We start from the raw sequence: 24,146 nt of genomic DNA, 5'->3' as shown, positions 1-24,146 counted from the left end.
CTTCCGGACGCGCCCTTTTCCCCCAGACGTACTTCCGCTCCAGCCGAGAGGAGTGGCGGGCGCCAGACGCCGTTGCCATGGCAGCGGTCGAGGCACCGAGTTAGGGTTTGCTGGGGTTCCCTGGAGCTGCAGGCGGGACGGGGGCAATTCCATGAGCGAACCAGACACAGGGGCTGAGGCTGCGACACCAAAGACTGGTAAGAAGTTGTACATCACCCGCCGCACGCCCCCCACGGCCCTGGCCCCCCTCTCCTTTACTCCACGGGCCAGTTCCTCGCTCCCTCCAACCCCGCCTCCTAAGGCCCCAGCTCCCTCCCATTGGCCACTCACTTTGGAGAGCCCGCTGCCCTCGGGCCCGCCTCCTGAAAGCCCCAGCACCCTATTCCCTAAACCGCCTCTTACGCGTCTGGCCCACCTCCTGCAGTCTTCCCTTTCCGAGTCCCAGGCTCTAATCCCGCTGCACCCGTTTCCCGTGGGCCTGCCTTTTCTAGGTTCCACCGCCTGGCTTCCATAGACCCACCTTCGAGTCCCAAGGACCATCTCCAGTTGGGGCTGCTGCTTCCGCCGCTCACCGTCTTTCTTCCCCGAGGAATCCCTCCCTTTTCGTTTCCACTCCTGAGGTCCTCTCCTCCCTGCCCTCTCTCCAATCGTCCCCAACTTCTGAATGCGGGGCAGCTCTGAGCTCTTGCCTGGCCTTGGGATTCCTCATCTGTGAAATGGGGACGTGATAGGGAGGGATGCCTTCCCACGTCTCCTCCCGGGATCGCTCTCTCTCACACCTAAACTAGTTTATGTCATTGTTGTCATTCATGTAGAATAATAACGATAGCCAGGATTTATTGAACATTACCATGAGCCAGACCCTGTGTCAAACACCACAGGCATTACATCATTTATTTCTTATAGCAACTTATTTACAGATGAGGCCAGTGAAGTTCAGAGTTGGTGGAGTGGGAACCCCAGCCCAGGCCATTCTTACTCCCCTACTAGTGCAGTTACTTATTCCTTGGCCTTCACTCAATTTCTTCAGTGTCCCCAGGGGTCCAGGCAATTAGCAATCCTGAGTCAGAGACTAACAACTGCCATATACATGGTTTTAGGGTTTCAAAAGTGTATTTTTACGGTGGTGACCTTGAATCTCAGTGGGCACACTGGTCCGGAGATAGGCGTAATCTCTACCTGAGTCCTAGGACTCCGAGATGGAAGGGGCTTGAATGTTGAATGGGAGTGGAGGAAAGAGCTCCATCTCTTCTCCTCTTCTCCGTGAGTCAGAAGTCCACCTTGGGCCTGAGGGATCTGACCCTCCTGCCTCAGGGCAGTGTTGACTCAATTAGTGCCATCACCTAGGAGATCTCAGAAAGGAAAGCAGGGCTGGCTTCTTCAGGCTGAGGGCTCCACTCAAGACCCAGAAAATAGAAAGCCTGTGTCAGATGCTCCTTTACTTGACACATACCTAAGTGGTTTTCAAACCGTGTTGATATCTGCAAATCTCCAATGTTCAGAGAATGGACACAGGCAAACTGGGCTTTTTCTCATTGTTATGTTTTCCTCTCGCATGTTCTTGCTTCTTTGACATTTCTGCTGCTTATCAGAACCAGAATCTAACAAGAGTTGGAATCTCAGATGGCCCCAGATGGCAGCTATAGTTATTTGAGGGTGAACAGGTCAATGTTTCTTGACCTTCACAAGCAAGCTCCTGAGTTCCAGGGCCTCTTCCCAGGTGGTGTTTCTTGCTTGCTTTACTTATTTCTAGCCTCCCTTTCCAGGAAGGAAACCCAGGATCTTTCACGCTGTTTTTTCTGTTTGTTCCTGCCTCATTCTTTGGGGACATAAAATCTCATGAGTGACAATATCTCATGAGAGGCAGTCACCAAGGCAACATGTGTGTGAGGCATGTGGGCCTGTGTGTGTTTGCGTGTAGATGTGAGTGTTGTGGGGTGGATTTTGAGACTTAATGCAAAAATAAAAACACCAAAAAAACCCAAAACCCAAAAACTAAAAATAATCTTAATAATTTTATATTAATTTCATGTTTGAGTGATAATATTTTGGATTCATTGGGTTAAATATATTATTAAATTTAATTTACCTGTTTCATTTTACTCCTTTTTTTTTTTTTTTTTTAATAATGGTACTAACGGCCTTTATTGGTTGCAACGGGAAGTGGAAAAGGAGAGGATATGACAACTCCGGCTCCTGGAGCGGCTTCACAGACTCTGGCCACCGTTTGAAAAGCTTGTTTTACTCTTTTAATGTGGCCAGTAGAAAATTGGAAATCCCATATGTGGCTTGCATTATGTTTCTTTTGCACAGAGCTTCTTTAGAAGCAACTTGGCCTGAGGACAGAGCAGAGATGTTGGACTCAAGATTCCTAGCTCCCTGAGTGACCTTGGGTTAACCCCTAACTTTTCAGAACCTTGAGTGTTGTCATCTGTACAAGAAAGCACATTTGGAAAGTGGCACACAGTAGATCCTGTGGTCAGAGCTAGCACTGCTGAAGCATGCAGTCTGTGCTCAGGCTCAAGGCAGGTAACCCCACCTGCCCTTTTTCTCACTTTATTCCTCCAGCCTGGAACACGCTCCTCTTTTTCTGGGACAGCTTCCCCTATGCCCTCCAGGAAGCTCTCCCTGAGTGCCCACCCACACACTCTTGCCTTCATTCATTCCCAGGGACTGAAGAGCTGCTTGGGGCCAGTCCTGCACTGGAGACAGGAAATCAGGCACCTGGATGAGCCTCTGACCCTGAGCCCCAGAGCCTACAGGCTAGTCTGAGACTTGGGCAGGCACCTGTGCAGACATCCAGCTTCACAGGCAGGCACCTGCATAGAGGTGAGAACAGGGCATAATCCTCTGTGAGGCTGGAAGCTCAGCCCTCAAAAACTACCCCTTGGTGCCTCTGAGCTTGATAGCACCTGTGGGCACAGGGTGGCCCTCAGGTCCCTTGGCCCAGGTGGCTAGGTTATATCCCAGTGAACTCAAAAGACAGTCCATGTGCTCACAGGTAGAGAGACTGCCACCCGCTAATAATTACTCAAATGATGGTTCAGTGCCAGTGTGGTGTGTCCTGAGATGGAAAAGAACAGGATGCTCTGAGAATGTGTACCAAGGGGACCTCACCTGGCCTGGGGACCTGAGGGAGGTGTCTTATCTAGAGGAAGTGGGGGGAGGGGGCACATTCTAAGTAGTTAGATGCTGAGGTGGGGGCAGATCATCCAGGGCTGGAGCCCAGGGCAGTGTTCTAGTCTTTTAGCTGTAGAAAGCCATTCAAGGGCCTTGGGGGAGTGGAAGGGAGTGAAGGAGTGAGTAGCCTTTTTAAATGATCACTCTGGCTGCCATGAGCAAGGTGCTGGGCAGAAGATGGTGTGGGGCAGTATTGACGGACAGAAATGGCAGGTTCTCAGTGTGGGTTGGATATAGGATTGGCAGCACTCTGTGCTTGGATGTGGGGTTAAAGGAAGGGGTCTCAAGGAAGTGCCCAGGTGCACTCAGTGGGAGTGCCATGTTCTGAGATGAGGGAGGTGGAAATAGGTTGGAGGAAGAGAGATTTCCCAGCTAGGTCTGGACTTGCTGGGGGCCAGAGGGGCCATAGCCTAAATACTAACCAAGTAGTACAAGGAAGCACTTTCTGCTACCAAGAAATCCACAAAAGACAAGGGGGCCCCTGCTACAGGGTGGAGAGGGACCAGGGCTCAGCATCCACAGGACTCCCTAGCTCTGAAGAGAATGTTGGCTCTGACATCAGCTGCCAGAGTCATGTGATGAGCCACAAGAGGGGCCAGAACAGTATTGCTTCTCCACCTTCTGAGTCAAGCACCATGAACAGTACATCCAAATCACTGTCTTCAGATGCCCACAGACTCTGAAGATGGACAGGAAGCATTCTGTGTTGGCCGCAGGGACAAAGGGGAAATACGGAAGACAGACAGTGGCTCCAGACAAGGATGGTCTTTGCTGTTGTTACGCTAATAATATAATCACAATAGTAATAGTTACTATTCCCGGAGAATTTTCATTGGTGTCTTACTGTGAACCAAGCACTTTACTTGTAGACACCTTTAAAAGCCTCACAACCACCTGGCCTGATTGGGGAGGGGATGATGTCCGCATCTTACAACTGAGGCAGCTGGGGCCCAGAGGGACTTGCCTGAGGCCACGCAGCGAGGAAGGGGCTCTGTGTATCAATATATCATGGGTCACCTGTCACCAGAGTGGTTAGGGTAGGTATCATACAAATTTTCACGGTTTCCTCTCGTACACCTTATGACTTGTTTTCCTCCCCAAATCAATGTATTTGAAAAGTTCTTTGTGGATTCTTCTTTTGCCCATTCAGTTCATCATTTACTTGCCAGTGAACATCTATAGTGGGCCAGCCCTCAGGCTAGCCACATTGAGCATGCTAGTGACTCAGGTGGACTGAGGACCTGGCCTGGGGAGGGGAGGCCATTCTAGCAGAGGGATCAGGGCTGAAATGGGGAAGCCCAGAAGGGATTATCTAACCCAGCCTGGAGGGTGCTCAAGGAAGGCTTCCTGTAGGAGGTAATATCTGGGAACCCTGAAGGATGAGAGGAGGTAGCCAGGTGATGGGAATTGGATGGGGGAAGCATAATTTAGCTAGAGGGGACGGTCCCCTCAGGCATAGATACAGAAATGAGTGTCTGTGCATTAGCTACCCCATAGCTGATGGTAGTTGGAGTGGAGAGTATGAGGTAGAGAGGGAGGAGACTAGAGAGGTAGGAATGAGGAACATAGCCAGAGGAGGCCTTTCTCCCAAGGACCATAAGGAGTCCTGGGGGCTTATTTGCCAGTGTGAAGTGATCAGATAGGGTTTGGCCCAGATCTCTCGAGCTGATATGGATCAGATTGGACCAGGCAGTCCTGTGGAGGTGACAGTGGCCTGCTGTGGCCCAGCACTCCCTGTCACACTGTAGCTACAGCTGTCTTTTAGTTGTCAGTTGCTTGTTCAGTGGTTCACTCTGGGAGAGAAGGACTGTAGGTATATTCTCATTCATAGCTGTCTGCCCAGCATTTAGCAGGGGCCTGGCATACACAGCCCTCAGAGGTACTTATGCAACAGTGGAATTGGCAGTGTAGGTGTGGGGTTGGATAGGTGAGAGGGAGGCTGACCAGGTCACCCACAGTCAGCTTCCAAAGGGCCTGGTAACCTGGAGCTGGTAAACAGACTTCTCCCCAGGGTCTAAGACAGACTTGGGCCTAGTTGCATCTGGGCAGATGGGAGTCCTAGGAAGTTTCCTCTAGCAGCAGCCACATGGCTCTGGCTAATGAGGCTCCTCTCTGCCCACCCCAGGAGCCTTGAGGATGGCTCACCTACTGGGTAGCCAGGCCTGCATGGACAGCCTGCGCAAGGACCTCACCGATCTGCAGGGCGCCATCGTAGACGTCTTTTCCCGTGCTGGACCCGTGCGTTTTCCCTCCTGGAAGTTTCCTGACCGTGTGGCCTGTGACCTGGACATGGTGGCCCTGCTAGAGCACTATGACCATGTGCCGGGTGACCCCGAGTTCACACAGCTGTCTCATGCTGTGCTGTTGGAGCTGGTCATAGACAGGTGAGGGCCTTGACTAACCTGACACCTGCCCCTTAAACCAGTAGCAGCCATGGGATCCCCCTCCAGCAGTGGTGATGATGTTGGTAGTAACAATCACCTTTGACTGAGTACTGTTGCAGGCCAGGTCAGCTCAGCACCCTCGGTGATCTCACCTGTGTCATGTGCTGTGCTATGCCATCCTATCCTGTCCACCCTCAGGGAATTGCTGGCTGTCCTGTTGGTCTCTGTGGCACCCCAGCTCTGACCACTTTTTCTCTGGCTGCTTCCTCGGGGCTTCTGTGTGTCAGAGACACCACAGCTGCTGTTCAGAGTTTCTATCCCAGTGTTTTGTAGGCTGTGCTGTTCCCACTTATACACTTTGTCATGGATCCAGATGTGGGATTTGTTTTTCTAAATCCTGGCCCTGCTGGGAAGAGAGCCAGTGGATTCTTCCACAACACCACCACTTATGTGCTATTATTAACATTAATGTGGTCGTTAGCTTTCACTTTTCGGGGACCCAACCCAGGTTCCCTGTGCTCTAATACCTTGCATGCTAATGAAATCATCGGGGCCTGACAAACAGGGACCCCAGCAGCTTGGAGATGACCTGCCCAGGGACAAAGAAGCCTGTACAAGCCCTTGGTGTAAAAACACCATTTGGAACCTGTCGGGCTGAACATGTAAGCACGGAACACACCTTCCTTCCTCCATGGCTTTACACACGCTGTGCCCTACCCACCCCTTACTGGTCTGGCCCAGTTCCACTCATCTATCAAGGTCCAGTTTACACATTCCCCTTCTGTGAAGCTCTTGCTGACGTGTCTTCCCAGCCCTTTCTTCATCCCTGTGCCCACCTCTGGCTGAGTTAGTCAGAGCCTCCCTTGGGCTTCTACGTGTGTACACAACTCCCAGCAGAGACTGCTGGGTCTGAGACCTAGACTACCCTGGGAACCCTGGAGGACAGGGCCATGCTCACTGGCTCAGGCTGTAGCACCTGGAGGTGCTCAGTTCACATCACGGGTGGGATTATGGCTAATGATGGAGGTAGATAGCACAGCAGTATCCCACTGAGAGTGTCTGCCGGTCCGAGCAGACAAACCACACTGTCAAGGCCGTGCTACGTCCTTTCCCACGTGCTTTCCCAACTCCCACTGCTGCTCACCTGTGCAGCAGGCACAGTTGTCCCCATTATAGGAGGACACCTTGGCCCAGAGAGAGGAAGGGCCTGGAGGCAGTTGGCACCTTCTTCCCTGGGCCCTTTCTGCCCAAGACCCAGCGGGTTTGCGATGATCCCCCTGCACCTACAACAAGAGAAGGTCACTTACCTGCCTGGTATGCTTTGTAAACATAATACCTCTTCCTTTAAAATAGCTTGGTTCCCATGCAAATACAAACATTCTTCCAATACCCCTTTTCCTTAAAATAAGCCCTTTACTCTAATTTTGAACTCAGAGGTAAGACTAGAGACCTGGCTCTCTTCACTTCAAGTCTCCATTGTCACAGAAGCAGACGCCCTTCAGACCCTCCCCTCCCCCCCAAGAATCAGGAAACTGCAAGGCACCCCTACCCTGCATGCTCACCCTGAGGCTGTGGGCAAGCTCCTCCCCTCTCAGGTCTCAACTTTGTCCTCTGTAATGAAGGCTCTGGGCCATGGGATATCAGGCAGCCATTTGCCCAGTACTTTCTCAGCACTGAGGATACAACTGAGCGAAGGCCCAACCTCCCAGAGCATCCTCTCAGAGCAACAGCAGTGGGAAACTGCCAGACAGAGTGTTTCCACTAAGGAGACCCAAAAGAGGCCCCCAAACTGAGCCGGAAGAAGTGGCTCTTGGGTTGGGTTTGAAGTTGGCCTGGCAGAGCATATTCTTAGATGCTCCAAGTCTCTGATGCCTGGGCCAGTTCCCCAGAACCAGAGGCCGCTGATTATGTGGCATGAGGGCACACTAGCACTGGGCTCTACCCTCTCTGACTCTGCTGTCTCTGCCCACAGGCTCCTGCTGCTACTTCAGAGCTGTGCAAGCTACTTGGAGAACCTCAGTTCAGAGCAGACAGTGCCCCCTGCCCGGGCTGTGGGGCCCTGCATGTCTGTGGGGCTCACAGTGCGGCATTTCTGGAATAGCCTGCTGAAGCTAGGCATGCTCTACCAGCAGACACTCCCCCAGGTAGGTCAGTTAACCCCCATTTGCCAACTGTGGTCACTGTCACACCAGTTCACCATGCCCCAGCTTCCTAGCACAGCATATGTGCACCATGCCCATTGCTGACTCTACACTGCCTGAAGGGAAGTGTCAACTCTGGAGCCTCCCAGTCAAGGCCTTATGTTACAGCACAAGCCATGGGGGACATGTCTGGGCTACCAGGCTCTGCTTTTTACACGGTGGGACTTTGGAAAAATGCTACCTCCTCTGAACTTTAGCTTGTTCACCTGTATAATGGGAGTAATGACAGTTCCCACCTCTCTGGCCATTGTTAGGTAATAGTGTTAATATGAGTGCCATTTGTTAAGGGTTATCCCGTAATCCTCACAATCACCCAGTGGGAAGGACCACTGTCACCATGATGGGGGAGGAAACTAAAACTAAGAATGGCTACAGTGACACGAGAGTAGTCAAGTCCACTAAGAAAGAGTCCAGTAACCGACAGCTGTCTGTCATTGTTACTCTCCCAGTACCATGCATGTACCTTCATTGAGCCTGGGGGGAGTGGGGGTGGGCAGCAGAGAGGAGGCCTAGGCTTAGTAACTTCAAGCAGTGGAAAGAAAAGGTTCTCTTTCATTCAGATTGGTGTTTGATAACATCTGAGGGTCTGAGCATCAGGAGAGGCTATCACAGAAATCCCCAGGGAAGTAGTCACCTCCCAGGCCTATCTCCCTCACCTGCTTTCCCTTTCTTTTCCTGACACAGAAAAGGGCAACCCAAGGGGAGACCCCTACCTCCAAGCCCACAGCCAAGGGCGAGCCAGCCAAGAGTCCTGAATTTGTGACTGCCAAGTTCATCAAGCCCCCCTCCCCAATTCCAGGCTTGCCCCAGACCTGCCAAGAACCAGGCAGCCTCTCTGTCAGAGTCTCCCTGCAGTCTCCTGCCAGGACCACTGAGAGCACCAAGAGTGTCCACTCCCAGACTGTGGAGACCGCCCTGGTGCCCTGTGATGCGTGCACCAGTGTCCAGGGCAGCCTGCGGGAGGTGGGCAAGGTGGTCATCAGCCTGTGTCAGAGCCAGAACTTGCCCTCATCCTTAGGCCAGTTTCAGCAGCTGGTGCAGGACACCATGGGGCTCAAGCCACTGCCAGCTGCCACTGTGGGCCAATGGGCAACGGAACAGAGCAAAGACCTGACCCGCCTCAGTAAGCATGTGGGAACCCTCACTCAGCTTGTCGGGCCCCTCAGAGCCCAGCTGGAGGAAGCTGAGGAGCAGAAGGATGGACTGAGGAAGCAGGTGGGCAAGCTGGAGCAGGCACTGCAGCAGGAACAGGGGGAGAGGCGGCAGCAGGCGGACGAGGCCCAGCAGCACCTGGCCGAGTGGGAGCATGACAAGCAGCAACTGCTCGCAGGTCTGTGCCCCAGAGGCTGGACCCTTAGTGCCTGGGGCTCTTCTACAGCCTTAGTGTGGGCTCTCCCAGTAGCAGACCCTGCAACAGGGCTGCTGTACAAATAGTTAGGCTGGAAGAAACCCTGGCTGGGGAGTGGGCCAGATATGTAAGGAAGGGAAAGCAGCCAAAAAAGGTACATTCATCAAGCCAGTTACACCATGGGCAACTGGAGCTTAATCTCATTGAGAACACTGGAGCCAGCGCAGAACGTGTGCCTCAGAGTTATCCCCTCAGAGGGGCAAGGGAGCCCAGGCATTCATCCACTCACTCCTTTTGGTCACCGAAGGTAACTCCTGGGGAGTTTGCTCCCTGGCACCTCCATCCAGCAGAGTGGCCTCTTTGGCTTTGGCGAAAGCCATCAGGCAAAGAGATGCAATCACTGGCACTGGAAGTCAGCCAGTGCCCGCTAATGTGAGGCCATAGGGATCTGGGCAAGTCACTGGTCTTTCTGAGCCTCACTGTTGCCTCCGTGGAGGACACTGAGGCCCGGAGAGGTATAGAGACATGGCAGCCAGCCAATAGGAAGCAGGGCAGAGCAGGGCCCAGGCTTCCTGGCATCTGCCCAGAGCTCACCCTCAAGTCCAGGTGACCCCTCCACATGGCATTGGCTGCCACCACTCTGTAGGGTACACTGGGCATGAAGGCCTCCAGCCAGGCCCGAGGAAACCTCTGAAGGGACTCTCTCTTGGTGGAATAGAAACAAGTGACCTTAAGAGGAAGGTGGCTGCCCTGGAAGGAGAGCTACAGCAGCAGAAGAAGTCCACACAGGCCGTGGGTGAGGAGTCCTGTCATATAGCCCCATACCGTGTGCCTCGTGCTCAGTGGTACAACATGATGAGCCCCCCCATCTATGTCCCCTTGGATTCTGGAGCAAAAATAAAGGGAACCACAAAGGAGGGTGAGCCTGAAAGCAACCACATTGTTGGGTAATGACCCAAATTGGAGTGCCACCTTCTATTTTCAGAACCCACCTTAGGTGGGTTCAGAGCACCATTTTGTGGTTAAGACGCTGAGACCCAGAGACGTGCTGTGACACATACATCCCTGGTCCCATCCTGGGTCAGAGGAGGTGCAGGGACTTGCACCCAGGGCTCCCCTGCCCTATCCTTTCCTATATCTGCTCAATCCTGCAGAGACAAAGGCCCAGCAGCTGCAGGAAGAGGCCAAGCGCAGGATGGAGGCTGAGAGGCAGGTGCAGCAGCTGGAGGAACAGGTGCAGCTGCTGGCAGGGCGGCTGGATGGGGCCAGCCAGCAGATTCGCTGGGCCAGCACAGAGCTGGACAAGGAGAAGGCCCGCGTTGACAGCATGGTCCGCCACCAGGAGGTGAGACTGGGGACTTCGCCAGCACCCTGGGTGCCTGCAATGTAGGCTGCGGGGGGAAAGGGCTCCACTGGTGGGGGGTGGGGGTTTATCTGTGTAAGGCATCTGCTCCCCAACAAATACCCAGGATTTTGTTTGACTCACCTATATGAAGGATCTGAGCAGGACACTGGGGGAATGGTGACCCAGGGACAGATACAGTCAAATGAGGCCTGGCTCTGGAGGAGCTACACACTCGGCAAGGGCAAGCAGTTGTGCCACCACAACTCCCCTGCCAGATAACTAAGAGGGGGCAGGAAAAGTGCTACAGGGGTCCAAGAAGGGATAGTCACATCTGTGGGAATCCAGAATGGCTTCTGGGAGGAGGTGGTCTTTGAACTGTACTCCAATTGCTGGTGATTAGTTCATCAGCAACAGGAAGGATAGGGAGGACAGAGGGTGAACAAGAGCCAAGGATACAGCTGTGCAATGGGGTCTTGCAGGAGTCCCCACTGGGGTGGCTAAGGGAGTGAGTGATTGGTCACACCTGTCACCTAGAGAGGGGGCAGGTCTGGGGGCTATCCTGGCTGGGCTTATCCTCAGAGGCTGGGTAGGGAGCCACAACCCCAGATAAAAGTCCCAGGGTCAGGCATGGCCCAGGATGAGAAAGTCTTTCAACCCCAAGTGGGTGCTTTTCTCAGTGCCCTGCAAGAACAGTCAGAGTCGCCTTGCATCAGGTGGCTTCTGTGAGCCAGGCACTGGGCTCAGCCTCTGCAGCCCTCTCGCTCTTCCTCCTCACCACAGCAGTAGGTCACAGATATCTTGTCATCCCCATTTTATGGATGAAGAAACTGAGACTCAGTGAGATTAAGGAAATTGACCAAGGCCACACAGTTAGAGCTGGACCCAGGACTCAGAAATGACTGGGGCTGGTTCTTTTTGCTTTGTACTCAGGGGGTGTCAGGAAATGTGGGTTCCAAGTGGTGTGGGCTGAAGACCTAAGGAGAAGAAAAACATTTCCTAAAATTCCTCTCTGAGTGAGACTGTGACCAAAAAGAAATGGGAGTGAGGCCGATAGAGTCACCAACTGCTTTCCAAGGGGGCAGGGTCTGCAAGCTGGGGGTCTGGCTTTGACCAGGATGGGATGTATGTCACCCTTTGCCCTCTGCCCTCTGCCCCTTGCTTTTCACACACGTGCACAGCCTCCCTCTATGTGGACAAACTGATGCAGCTCAAAAGGGAGGGCTTGGGGCAGAGGTCACAGACACTGTAGCCTCCTTAGTCCCACGTGGCTAGGCCTAGCCCCATGAGCCTCATGGCCTCCCTGCTTGCCCATCCTGGCTCAGTCCCTGCAGGCCAAACAGCGAGCCCTGCTACAGCAGCTGGACAGCATGGACCAGGAGCGTGAGGAGCTTCGGGGCAGTCTGGATGAGGCCGAGGCCCAGCGGGCCCACATGGAGGAGAAGCTGCAGAGCGAACAGAGCGAGAGAGAGCAGGGGCAATGCCAGCTCCAGGCCCAGCAGGTGGGAGCGGGCAGGTTGAGGGTGAGGAGCCTCCAGCCAGCTGGGTGCCTGTAGGCCTGTCCCATGTCTAGGGAGTAGAAGGGTTGGGTGTCCCCAAGGGAGCCAGGAAGTGTTCCTCAGGCCAGGTCTGAACCTCCCTGTCCCAGGAGCTGCTGCAGAGCCTGCAGGGGGAGAAGCAAGGCCTGGAGCAGGCGATGACAGACCTGCAGCTGACCATCTCAGACCTGGAACGGGAGCTCGTGGAGCTGAGGGAACGGGAGCGACTGCTGGTGGCCTTCCCGGACCTGCACAGGCCTAATGAGGCCCAGATCCAAAGTAGGGGCCCAGGGATGGTGCACGGGACACACTGGGACCCAGGGCAGCAGGACGTGGGGGTCTGCAACTCCCTAGCTTGCAGCAAGGGTGGTAGAGCTGGGGTGGCCAGCAGTGCAGTCTACAGAGCCCCCCTCAACATGCAGTAGCTTCATGTGTTACCCACTCTGTGTAGAAGGGGACATGGGAGCCCAGAGGTGAGGTAACTGCCCACAGTCATACAGCCAAATGCAGGCACAGGTCTGGCTGCCTGTGTAGACTGTGCTCATCACCATGTGTCACATGCCATTTCTTGCTTGACTTCCCTGTGCTCCCTGTCCTAGCGTCTTCCCAAACCACACCATGCAGCCTGCTCCAGGGGCCCAGCCTCAACTGTCCAGTGCCCTGGTCCCCATGGCACAAGAGTGCTGTGAACCTGTTTCAGCAGGGGACTGGATACCAGGCCACCTGGGTTCTCATCCCAGCCCCTCCAGACCGCTGAAGCTCTAGGGGTGAATCCATTCAGAGCCGTGAGGAAGACCTACTACAATTTAACTAGTCATGATAAGTCATCACTCCTGAGTGTTGGCCACATGCCAGGCCCTTCTGTTGCCCTCTCAACTGCCCTGCCAGGCAGGGAGCAGCCTCTTTTCACAAACCCAGAACCGGAGAGGACAGAGACTTGCTCAGGTTATTTGAGCCCAAAGGAATCATTCATCCCCCATGTAGTGGAAAAGAGCAGCCTTGCTGAATTCCTGACTCATACCCAAAAGCGGCTGTGTGACTTTGGACAATTCACTGTGTCCCTGGCCTTCCAGAAACAGGCTATTGTCTATTTGCTAAGTCTTCAGTGAGCCTTAAGTTGTACTCATCTCTCAAATTCTATAATGTTGTAGTCACCTTTTAGCAGGTAGGGGTTGGGGAGGGAAGACAAGGCCTCAGGAGAAGGCAGGCCCAGCTCCCCTGCGCCTGCTGGGCCACCCACCCATGCCTGCCCTCTGAGGTCCTGTCCTATTGGGCACAGGAGGCAGACTTGGCGGGGTGAGGTGCCAGATAGCCCATCCCTACAGGCTCCGGCAACGTCACGGATGACATGGAGAGGCAGGTGCAGGCCAACGACATCCGCATCCGGGTCCTGCAGGAGGAGAATGGGCGGCTCCGGTCAATGCTGTCCAAAATTCGGGATGTAGCCCAGCAGGGGGGCCTCAAGGTGGGTAGCCTGGGTCCTCACCTGAGAGAGTTGGCTCTTGGAGACTTGGAGAAGGCCCCTACCCAGCTGAGATCTTCAGACACCACCCTGGGAACCTGTTGAGAGCCCCTCACCAAATGCAGCTTTAGATTACACTGTTGTGAAACATCTTGTGTATTTTAATAAGATGAGAGGATGTTACAGTAATTTCTGGCTCCAAATCCCCACTCTGGCCCTTCATACTTTATTCCAAGTGCAACTAGGAGCCCTATCAGAAAGCAAATCTTCCCACACTGCAGCTGAGGTGACCCTGGAAGGCTCTCAAACCCTGCCCTGCAGAGGAACAGGCCACGGGGACAGGTTTGGGCCCTCCCTCACCCTCCTGGCTATGCCACCCTCTCTGAACAGTGGGGAGGGGACTCCTGGGCCTTTCTGAGCTTGGCTTTCTTTGCAGCTGATCCCACAGGACCAGCTCAGGGCCCATTCCAGCCAGGGAATCCAGGGAGCAGCACCCCCAGTCCAGGCCCAGAGAGTGTCCCCAGGGTAAGTGAGGCTTTGCCAGAGACGGGACGGGTGGCCTGGGCTGGTTCCTCTTGCTCACGTGGGCTCTTGCCATCTGGTCCTCCCTCAGGCCTCTGGGCAGGCGGCACTCACCTGGCAGAAGGACAGCCAGTGCAGGCAAGACCCTGCTGGGCCAGCCCCGGGCATCCCCATCTCAGCAGTCCTGTGGCCAATCCAGCAAGTCCTCCCTGGAGGATGTGACCTACTCGACCACCTGTGCCCAGAACCCCATCCAGGTCTTGGCCAGGCTAAGGAGGAGACTGTCACCAAGCCGAGGTCAGGCCAACCCTGTACACAAGCTCCAATTGCCGCCCATGTAGCCTGCAGTGGAGTGGGGCTTGAGGGCAGGTAGCTGGCAACCCACCCAATGTAATAAAGCCCTGGCCATCTACCCACAGCGACCTTAACCTCACAGCACTGTCTGAGCCAGGGGCAGAGTCATTCCTTCCCTGTCCTGGGCAGGGACCACAGAGTCCCCAGTCATTGCAGATCATCGCCAGCAGAGGCCTAGCACATCAACTGTGGAACCTCAGTAAATGGGAGCTCCTGATGGGCAGTGGTAAAAGAGTACACCAAAGGCAGAAAGAAGTTTCTGGCATCTGGGCCAGGTGAAAGGCAGTCTTTCAAACCCCACAGCAAGGGCCAAAGGATAGGATGGACTCAGTGACACCCCCCCACCCCACCAACAAAGAGTAGGGTCAATGTAGGGGGTATGCAGGGGAAGGAAAGCAGCTTGAGATGGACCCAATGGGGATATCTAAAGCAAGAAAGCAGTCTGAGGCTGGGGCCCTTGCTCTGGACTCTTGGCAGAGGGCAATGACACCTTCCCTAGCCCCAGGTCTGAACTTGGGGCCTCCCACCCTGGCTTTGAACCTGGGGATGGGGATATTAAGGACCCAAGAAAGTCAGCCCTCCTTTCTCTGAAGAGTTCTTTCAGGAAATGTAGGTCACAAAGGGTTTCTCTAGATCCAGGAGGTTGGATCCCCAGGAGGCCACTGAAAGCAGGGCAAGGGTTCATCCAACCAGAGATTGGGACACCCTAGCCAGCCCTGGCTTTCCCAGGCCTAACCCTTGGGGACAGGCACTAATGCCACCAGCCACACGAGGCCCGTCACAGTCCAGTTTTCTCATGAGGTCTCCAGCCTGCCCTGAGTCACCTTATCTGTGAGGAACAGGCCCTAAGACCTTGCTGAGGACTTAGGCTGGGCACTCCCAGCTTCCTATTTTCTCTGGTGAGAAGGCCAGCAGGTAAAGCACCTCAGTTTACAGAGAAAGGTCAAGAGGGGCCATGTTTGTAGGTGACCAGGGTGTGTCTGACTTTTGCTACTATGGAGCCTGAGGGTTCCTGAGGGAGGCTGGGATGCCCTGGCCCTGGCCCTCATAGGTGAGAGCCAGCCCTGTGGCTGGGGGCTCCCTGAGGCAGGAGGCCTGGGTCCAAGTGCAGGGAAAAGACCCCTCACAGCTCAGCTCCTCTATGTATCCATTTATTAGCTCACAGTTCTGTAGTTCAGAAGTCTAGGCCCGGTGGCTGGATTCTCTGCTCAGGGTCTTAGAAGGCTAAAATCAAAGTATCTGCCAGGTTGCATTCCATTCTGACGGCTCTGGGGAAGCATCCAGGCTCATTCTGGTCCTTGGCAGAATTCTGATCTGAGGTGTAATTCCTTGCTAGCTGCTGTCAGCTGGGTCTGCTCAGCTCTCAGAGGCTCTCTGCCTTCCTTGCCACGTGGCCCCCTCCATCTTCAAGTCAGCAACAAAGAATTTCTCATGTGGGTAGGTTAGGCCCACTTGGATACGTTTCAAGGTCCACGGTGCCATATAACAACCTAATCACGGAAGTCAAATCTATGAGAGTCATAGTTCCAGGATTATACAAGGCATGTTCATGGGAGCTGTCTTATAATCCACCTCCCATAGGCAGTAGAGTCCAAGGTGAGTCAGTTTGTATTTTTTATCTTAAAACAACCACACAAATTTTATTTCTTATGTTAAAATATATCCATGTTTATTTTAATATTAAACCTCCCCTACCCCAAATCTTCTTTTAAAAAAAGGATGCCCCTGGAATATGCACCACATTTATCCTGTGGCTTCAAGTATCCTGGTCAGTGACCCATGGTCCCACTGAGAAGCACAGGACTGGATTGTTTCTAAGGCCTCTGGTCTCAACCAGGCCAGAAAGGGAGCCTGACTGGACAGGCAGTGGGACCCATGGCTCCTAGTGCCCAAGGACTGAGGGCAGCAGGCCTTAGGTTTAACATCCCAGCCTTGACCAAGATGTGTCCTGAAAGATGCTCAGGCTAGGGTGCCCCTGAGGCCAGACAGCTCCTCCCCCAACCCACCCCCAAATAAATAAACACAAAACTGACCACTGCAGCCTCAGCCCCTGGGGTGTCCTGACAGGCAGGCCAGAGAGCTCCCAGAGCCCTGGGAGCAGCTGCACTGCCCCCACCCTCTTTCCCCAGGCCCCTACCCAGGGTCCTGGGAGCTTCCTGAAAGGAAGGCAGACACAGACACCCCAAGATTGTACAAAAGGACCAAAGGGGCCTCTCTTCCTGGCAGGTCTGGGTCCTGCATTCTCGGCCTGGGCGTTGTGGCCCCTCCTTCCCAGAGTGGAATATAGTGGGGTGCCTTGCTCCTCAGCAGGGGAGGCCCCTATTCTTCCTCGCACCCACAGGGTTTTCTCCAGTCTATCCCACTGTCCTGTTCCAAGAGCCCAGGCCAAGGGCCAGACTGCAGGCGGGAGGGATTCTATCTCCACGTGCAGGCGGCTGGGGCGGCTAATCATCTGAGTAGCGGTTCCCTGCAGAGAGGAGGGAAAAAAACAGGGAGGGAGGTGTCAGGTAAGGACCAGGTGGAGCCAGCCAAGGATCCCCCCACCCTTGATCCTTACCCAGGACATTGAATTTGCACAGTGGGCAGGTCTGCTGGAGCATCAACCAGGGGTCCACACAGTCTCGGTGAAACTCATGCTTACAGGGCAACACCCGGAGCCACTGTGGGGAGGGGAAGGAGGGCTCAGGCCACAGTTGCAGGCCTCTAGGTGGGGGCACCTGGCCCCATATCCTCACCCAAGCTGGGGAACTGAAACCCCTGTTGCCTGCCACCCCTCCCCCCATTCTTCTTTCTGTAGTGCTGGTGGGGGTGGGAGAGAATGGACTGGTTAGGGTGGTTCCGAGGTCTTCGGAGTAGGGTAGACCATCACAGGTCAGCCAATGGCTGGCCTCTGCCTAGGGCACAAACCTGCTTATTGCAGAAATAGTCCAAACACACAGCACAGGTCTCGGCACCAGGCTCCGGGGGACTCTGTGCTGCCCTGCCCAACCTGCAGCGCCGGGTCTTAAGGGATGCCAGTCTTCGCACCACACGGCGCTTGAGCAGGTCCACCTGTGGGGGAAGGGCAGGCAGAGTTAGGCCGGGCCGAGGGCTAGAGGCACCGGGACTCCCTTGGGCTGGCTCCCACCTGGCCTCCAGGCTCCCGCTGGCTCTGCCGTGACGCCTGCCGCTGGGCCTGGACCACAAGGCCTGTGCATAGGAGCATGGCCACCAGCAAGATGGCGTTCCATAGCTGCTGCAGGGGCTTCTGGGGAGGGGAGCAGGGTGTCAGGGACACTGGGGTCACCCCACCCTCTTCCCCCAGTAAATCCACCCTAAGGACCAGGCAGGTGAGGTCCATCAGCACTGTGTCCCTCAGCACCGGGCTCCTGGCTTCATCTTCTGAAGCCTCTGTCCCAGGGTCTACCCAGCTGTCTATGCTCCATCCCACACAGTGAGGGGACCCACATCTCCCCGCAGCCCAGGCCTCTCCTGAGCAGCAAACCCATTGTTTAGGCTCATGGAGGTGTCTACCTGGAAGCCTCACAGACTCCACTGTCACCTTCCCACCCCCATCCCTAACCTGCACTTCTGGTCAGCTTTCTAGGCACCATCGCCCACCTACCTCTGCCCTGGCTGATATTCACATGCCCTCTAAGGGATCACCAGTCCCCAGGGACTGTTGCCTCGCTCTCCTAGGGGTCTCATGTCCCTCCTCTCCAGCCCATTCCTCTACTGCTCTTTGAGTCCCCTGCTTCAGCCTCACCCACCCATTTCCCACCACAGCAGCAGGCATCTCGCCTGCAGACCCAATCACACAGCACCCCCCCTTGACACCTGTCCCCCTAAGGCTTCCCTTCCCCCATGTCAGTCCCTGTCTTCAGGAGAAAACCCAACCCCCTTCAGCCTGTCCTCAGGGCCCTCGATCTCCCACCCCCTCCCTCCTCTCAGTGTCCCTTGCCTCTCGCCCTCTCTTAAGTCTGTGCCTTTGCATACACTGTTCCCCTCTTGGGAACTCTCTTCTTCCTTGCTCCTTTCCTTGGCTGATGTCTTTGGACACCCCTTGCTCTGGAAGCTCTCCCTGACCACCAGGGCTGGGCATGTTCCCCCTTGCCTCCCCTGCCCAGCCCTCCTCACACCTACTCTAAACCCATTTCCTTGCTGCCCATTGGAGAGAGGAAACAGTCTGACATGTCTCACTTAGTCCTTGAGAGGCTCCTGGGGTTGGGAGGGGAGCTCAGAGTTCCTGGGGAAACTTAACTCCCACCATATGTGGTGTGGCAGCCAGGCTTTGACTAAAACTAAACAGCGGGCTCAGGAAATAAGACATTATAAGCAAAAGCCAGCCTGCTCACCATTTAGGCACACCTCACCCACAGCGGCCCATTGTTTCACAGGGCCTGTGGGTGTTATGACTAATAATAAACACATTCACTTTAAAGCTTTCTGCCTTCTTAGTAGCTCCCTGCCGTCATGTTCTTCCCCAGCCGATGCTGAAGTTCAACTACCCTTACGTAGGAGACGGGCCAAGATATTATTTGTTGTTGAAAGAGGCCAACACTCTGGAAAATGTTGGGTGCTGCTAGTGTCATAAACCATTGCTTTAGCTCTGGGGCCACTGCTGAGGCTCAGCGCATCTTGGGAACCTCCCGGTGAAGAGGGAAGGCAGGGCTGAGGCTTGTCCGTCAGAACTTTCTGATGCACCGGTGCTGCAGTCTGATTCTCAGGGACTGGAGGGGTGGTGACTGGTCTGAGAGCGGGCCCCAGCAGCCCTTCAAACACTCCAGCTACTGTGGCCACCCAACACTTGCATGGCCCACCCTGGCCAGCAGTATGGCTGCCCAGCTTTGCCCTCTGCACCAGCCAGACCGACCTGCAGACTGTTATTCCCACCTGCAGGCCTCTCCAGCCCACTCCCAGCCTGCTCCTCTCCTAGCGCTAGCCTTTGTGCTCAAAGTTGGTCCCGGCCTCTCACCTGACAGCCCCTTACCAAATGTCTGCCCCACCCAGAGGTCTGTGTAGGCTGCCCTCCAGGGGGAGATACAGTGGGGCTCCCTTCTCTTCCAGAAAACCCTCCCATTCCCCCAGCACCAGTGCCTGCTTCCTCCACAGAAGTGTGTTTCTTCATGCTGCTCAAACATGAATTAGTACCTGCTGTCTGGGCTGCCAAGGCCTCCTTTGGGTAAAAGTTCCTCTTCCCTGCTTGTCTTTAAGCCCCTCAAGGGCAGAGCCCAGTCTTACAGCCTATAGTGCCCTCCACAGCCCTTCTCATAGAGCCCCAAGTGCCCTAGGATCTCAAAAGTTACTTGGTGACTGCTTATTTACTCAAGCCCTTATACCAATAAAGATATTCAGAGTAGCAGCAGCTGCCTATTTTCTCAGCGCCCACTGTGAGCTTTATGGACACAATTCCCTGACAATCCCGTGTCCATGTGCTGTCCTTGTTCACAAAATGAGGAACATGAGACCAGAGAGGTGAAACACTCAGCCTGAGGTCACTCAGCTAAGATTTCAGAGGCAGGAATTGAACCTAAGCCTGCCTGACTTGAAGCTGCCTCGGACACACAGGCCATGTCCTCAGACACTTGCTGGAGGCTGTATCCCAGGAGACTGGGGCATGCCCGCCCTGCACAGAGTAGGGACCTGAGAAATGCTTGCAGACAGAATACCTTTGAACCCTCTCGTTGCCCAGCATTGGGAAATCCAGAGAAAACAAGACATAGCCCCGGCCTTCAGGAAACCATGTTGCTCTCTCCAACATATACAGGATTGACTGTCCTACGAGTCCCATGAAGGGCATCACAAAGCGCAGCTATGATTTAGGAGATGGAGAGAAGGGCTGGGAGCTGAGGGCATCAGGATGAGCTGTGAGGGCTCTGGCTAGACTGGGACATATGGAAACAGAGAAAGAGGGTGTCTCTGCCTGCAGCCACGCACAGACAAGGTTTAGCGGCAGGAGACTGGGGGGGCAGGGGGGGTTGGGGGTGTGAAGGCCCATACATGGCAAGGTGGTGGAGCGTAAGACTAGGAAAAAAATAAGAGTGATGAGGAGAGCTGTGAAAGCCAGGCTAAGGATGCTTAACTTTATTCTGCAGGCAATGGGGAGCCAGAGAAGGCTTCTAAGAGGAAAAATGACATGACAACAGCAGCTATCATTGATTGTAAATGACCCTGGCTCAGGCACCACACTGAATACCCACCGTGTCACTGAACACTCGCAATAGCCCTAGGGAGTGGGAGGGGCAGTCCTCGCCATGCAGTGGGGAGAGGCTACAGGACTTGAGACAAGGCATGTGTGTGGTCCCACCCGAGCCTCCTCTCCCCAGCACCCACCTGCTCTTGGGCCCGACTGCCTCCCAGGCACACCAAGTCCTGCCATCCTCCGTAGCCATCCTTGGAGAGGCCACAGGTGGTCCACAGGGTCAGCTTCCACTCAATGTTAGCCGACAGGGACTCTCCACTGGTGATCTCAGCTGTGGCCTGGGTCCTCCTGGAAGGGAAAGCCACCGAGAAGCTAGACAGAAGGGCTCTTGGGAGGTGAGCCCCACCCCGCACCCCCACGTATCATCCTGTAGCCCTTCTGCTTTGGCCCCTAAACCTTTCTCAGTTATGGGTTTTCCCAGTTCTCACACCAGCCAGGCCAGGTAGGCCCACAAGCCCAGGGATCAGAAATCCAGCTTCCTCCTTGCTAGAGCGAATCCCCTCTGCCCACAGAGCAGTCTCCTCACTCCAGGTCCTGGCGCCTCCTTCTGGTCTCCTCACCCATTTTTCAGATCAGTCTTGAAGATAATAGGAAAGGCCCTGGTCCCAAGACCCCCTGAGCCCATGGCGAAGCCAGGGCTCCCCAACACCTAGGCTTCCCAGGCCCACCAGTCCTTCGGAGTTCAAACCCCAACTCACTGCAGCAGCGCCTCCAGCAGCTTGGTAACATTGGAAGAATAATGGAGGACGATCACTGGCCTGAGCAGAAGCTGGGATATGTCCAGCTGCAGGGGGACAGAGAGGTCAGCTGGCCTTGGTCTTCCATCCCCAGCCTGTGTGCCCCCAAAGCGTCAGCCGGCTTACCTCTCGGACCACGTTGTGGTTCAGGATGAGGAGGAGCAGGGCAGAGGCTCCCAGGAAGAGCGCCCTCCGCATCTGCAGGACAGAGAGGAGGCTAGCCCGCACCCTGCCCGCACCCTGCCCCCACACCTGTCGCCACAGTTATTCTTAGCTCCTGGCACCACAACCATCCTTTCCTCTGGACCGACTGGCTATAAGCTCCTTGAGGTCAAGGGCAGAAACCTTTATTCCTCCAGCCTTTCCCCCAGATGCTCTGTGGGACCCAAACAATGCTGTGCCTTCCCTGGTCCCAGCGGGGCGGGCCTGTCATGAGCCCATGAACCCCCATGGGGCACTCCCCACTGGGTGTTCCGAGCCTGGTGGAGCTTCCTGACTCTCCCTGGCTCCCCACACCTGTTTCCTCACCATATTGACTCAGTTTTCCAAACTGGGGGTCCCTGGCCCAGCCCAGGCCTAGGGGTTTTCTGGAAGCTCCTCAGGGTCCCCCTTGGTAGTCCGGCTCTAGCAAATGCCTTGAAAACCCCCCACCTCCAACCTCCTTCCCCACATACATCCCCTGCACCTGCTGGACCAGGGCCTTGGGGCAGGCCTGCGGGCCGCTGCTCCGGCTGTGCGGGGGGGACGGGGCGGCCTGCTCCTGGCCCACGTAAGCCACCGCGATCCAGCCTTCCGCGGGCACCGCCTTCTCGGCGTCCACGACGTCCATCTGTGGGGCAAGGGGCATCGGGAGGGGGCGCAGAGGTTAGACGGCTCGAGCGCACCGGGGAGGAGGCCGGGGTTTGGGAAGGGGTTTAGCGGGAGGGCGTCTGGATCTCGGGTTCTGGAAGCCGCAATGCTGGGGGCCTGGGCAGCCTGGGGCGCGGGCGCTGGGCTGCCAGGGCTCGGTGCAGGGCGGAGGCCGGGTCTGGGTGCGGGGTGCACGCCGCGGCTGGGGCCGGGCGCTCACCAGCAGCAGACGGCCGCCCAGCGGGGGCGCGGGGTCGGCCTCGGGGCCGATCCTGACCCCCTCCAGCACCAGCGCGTCCTGCCGCGGCAGCCGCACGTCCACCCGCACGGCGCGGGCCCCTCCCCGCCCCGCCCCGGCGGCGGGCTCGCTGCCGTCCGCCGCGGCCCCGGGCCCCGCCAGGCCCAGCCAGAGCGGCAGCAGCGGCAGCAGGAGCAGCAGCGGCGACGGCGGCGGCGGCGGCGGAGGCGGCGGCGACCTCAGCGCGGGGCGGGCGGCGGGGCCCATGGTCGGACCCAGCGAACAGAGGAGACGGGGGCACCGGGGGTCCCGGCCGCTGGGCAGCAGAGCTGGCGAGGCCGCGGCCCGGGCGGGGCGGGGCGCCGGGAGCGGGGCGGGGCGCCGGGAGCGGGGCGGGGCGCCGGGAGCGGGGCGGGGCGCCGGGAGCGGGGCGGGGCGCCGGGAGCGGGGCGGGGCTGCGGCCGGACGGGGCGGGGCGCAGGGGGAGGGCGGGGCTCCCGGAGGCTCGGGCGCCCAGGCCGGGCCGCGCGCGCCCCCTGGTGGCCTCGGGGAGCTCCGGCGCAGGTGGCCCGGGAGACCCGAGCGGAGCAGGGCACGAGTCCCGGTGGCAGAAGCGGACTGTCAGACAGGAGGTGCTCGCAGCCCGTTGGGTTGTCAAAAAGCCGAGACAGGGCGGAGGAGAGCAAAAGAGAGAGTTGGAAGGGGCGACTTGTGTGTGTTGGGGTGGGGGGAGCAGAGACCTAATCAGGGCTGGAGAAGGGCAGGATCAGGGCTGGTGAAGGGCAGGATCAGGGGTGGAGAAGGGCAGGAACAAGAGATGTCTGGGGGGGCCTGGAGGTTGGAATGACCTGATGGCCCCACCGTGCAGCTTGGGCCAAATCGTATTCCGCTCTTCCCTGGGCCTCTATTTCTCTCCCAGACCAAACTCCAGGAGGCAGAGAACCAGAGACTGGCATGGGAGGCAGACGGGGGAGACTGAGGCAAGGGTCCTTGGGTGGCAGAGAGAGGGGCTGGGGGTGCTTGGGGAGATGGAGCAGGCCAGACACAACTCCTGAGCGGGGCGGAGAGGCTGGGTCCTCAGGGAAGTCGCCTTCCTGGGCTGTGAAATGGGCGCGATGTAAGACCAGCACTGTCTCTCCCCCAACAAGTAATTTCTGACCGCACAGGAATGTGCAGTGTCCACCCTCTGTTCTGAAGCGCGTCTTTTCTCCAGCGGTTGCAGCTGCTGGGAGCTGGCTTAGTCTGAAGGCCTTTTAAAAACTGAACTGTGGTAAAAGGGCAAAGGCCGGATGAGCCACGACGCTCTTTTCCCTAATATTCTAGTATGGAAAGTGCCAAACACATAGGGAAAATTGAAACAACTTTGCACTGAATACTGGCCTACCCAGCAACATTGCATTTTCCAGACGCTTCAGAAGAAGGGCAAGATGGAGAGAGTAAGACAGCCTGGTGTGGGCCCCAAGACAGACACGTGGGGCATCAAACAGAAGCCGGAGCCCCACCGCACCCATAAACATGGGTATGTCAGAGGCAGCCACGCAGCTGAGGGGAGGGGAGGAGGAGGAAGCCTGACAGACTGTTTGCTAAATTGTGCTAAGAAAATGGGTTAACCCTAAGAAAAGGAACGAAATTGGACCTCCTACTGCACATCATACACAAGATATCAAGTCCATGTGGATTAAAGACCTAAATATGAAAAGTCATACTTTAAACATTTTTTTAGAAAGAAGTATAGGAGACTATCTTGATTACTTTACGGTCAGGAGATATTTCTTAATGCAGAAAAGCAGATTGTAAAGGAAACGACTGA

At 55.9% G+C, this 24,146-nt stretch overlaps 2 protein-coding genes across 2 annotated transcripts; one reads left to right on the top strand and one right to left on the bottom strand.

Moving 5' to 3' along the window:
• The first annotated feature begins 151 nt into the window (after positions 1-151).
• Positions 152-16,698, top strand: CCDC157 (coiled-coil domain containing 157). Its single transcript, XM_087828375.1, is given in 12 exon segments — positions 152-197; positions 5,306-5,564; positions 7,537-7,708; positions 8,450-9,095; positions 9,832-9,909; positions 10,268-10,458; positions 11,781-11,957; positions 12,104-12,272; positions 13,273-13,307; positions 13,309-13,458; positions 13,892-13,980; positions 14,069-16,698. Coding segments are annotated over 12 exon segments (2,262 nt in total). The 3' UTR covers positions 14,319-16,698.
• On the bottom strand, positions 15,711-22,667 carry RNF215 (ring finger protein 215). Its single transcript, XM_087828374.1, has 9 exons — positions 22,319-22,667; positions 21,935-22,078; positions 21,376-21,447; positions 21,211-21,296; positions 20,644-20,800; positions 17,459-17,578; positions 17,239-17,382; positions 16,889-16,991; positions 15,711-16,798 (listed from the first exon to the last, which is right to left on the bottom strand). The coding sequence occupies exons 1-9, from the start codon at positions 22,601-22,603 to the stop codon at positions 16,776-16,778; spliced, it is 1,134 nt and encodes a 377-aa protein (XP_087684500.1). The 5' UTR covers positions 22,604-22,667; the 3' UTR covers positions 15,711-16,775.
• Positions 22,668-24,146: the final 1,479 nt, after the last annotated feature.

The sequence above is a fragment of the Miniopterus natalensis genome, chromosome 20 (genome assembly GCF_054644295.1).
Source record: "Miniopterus natalensis isolate mMinNat1 chromosome 20, mMinNat1.hap1, whole genome shotgun sequence".
Taxonomy (NCBI): domain Eukaryota; kingdom Metazoa; phylum Chordata; class Mammalia; order Chiroptera; family Miniopteridae; genus Miniopterus; species Miniopterus natalensis.
Note: the sequence above shows the minus strand (reverse complement) of the source record. Positions and strands in the feature narration are given on the sequence as shown.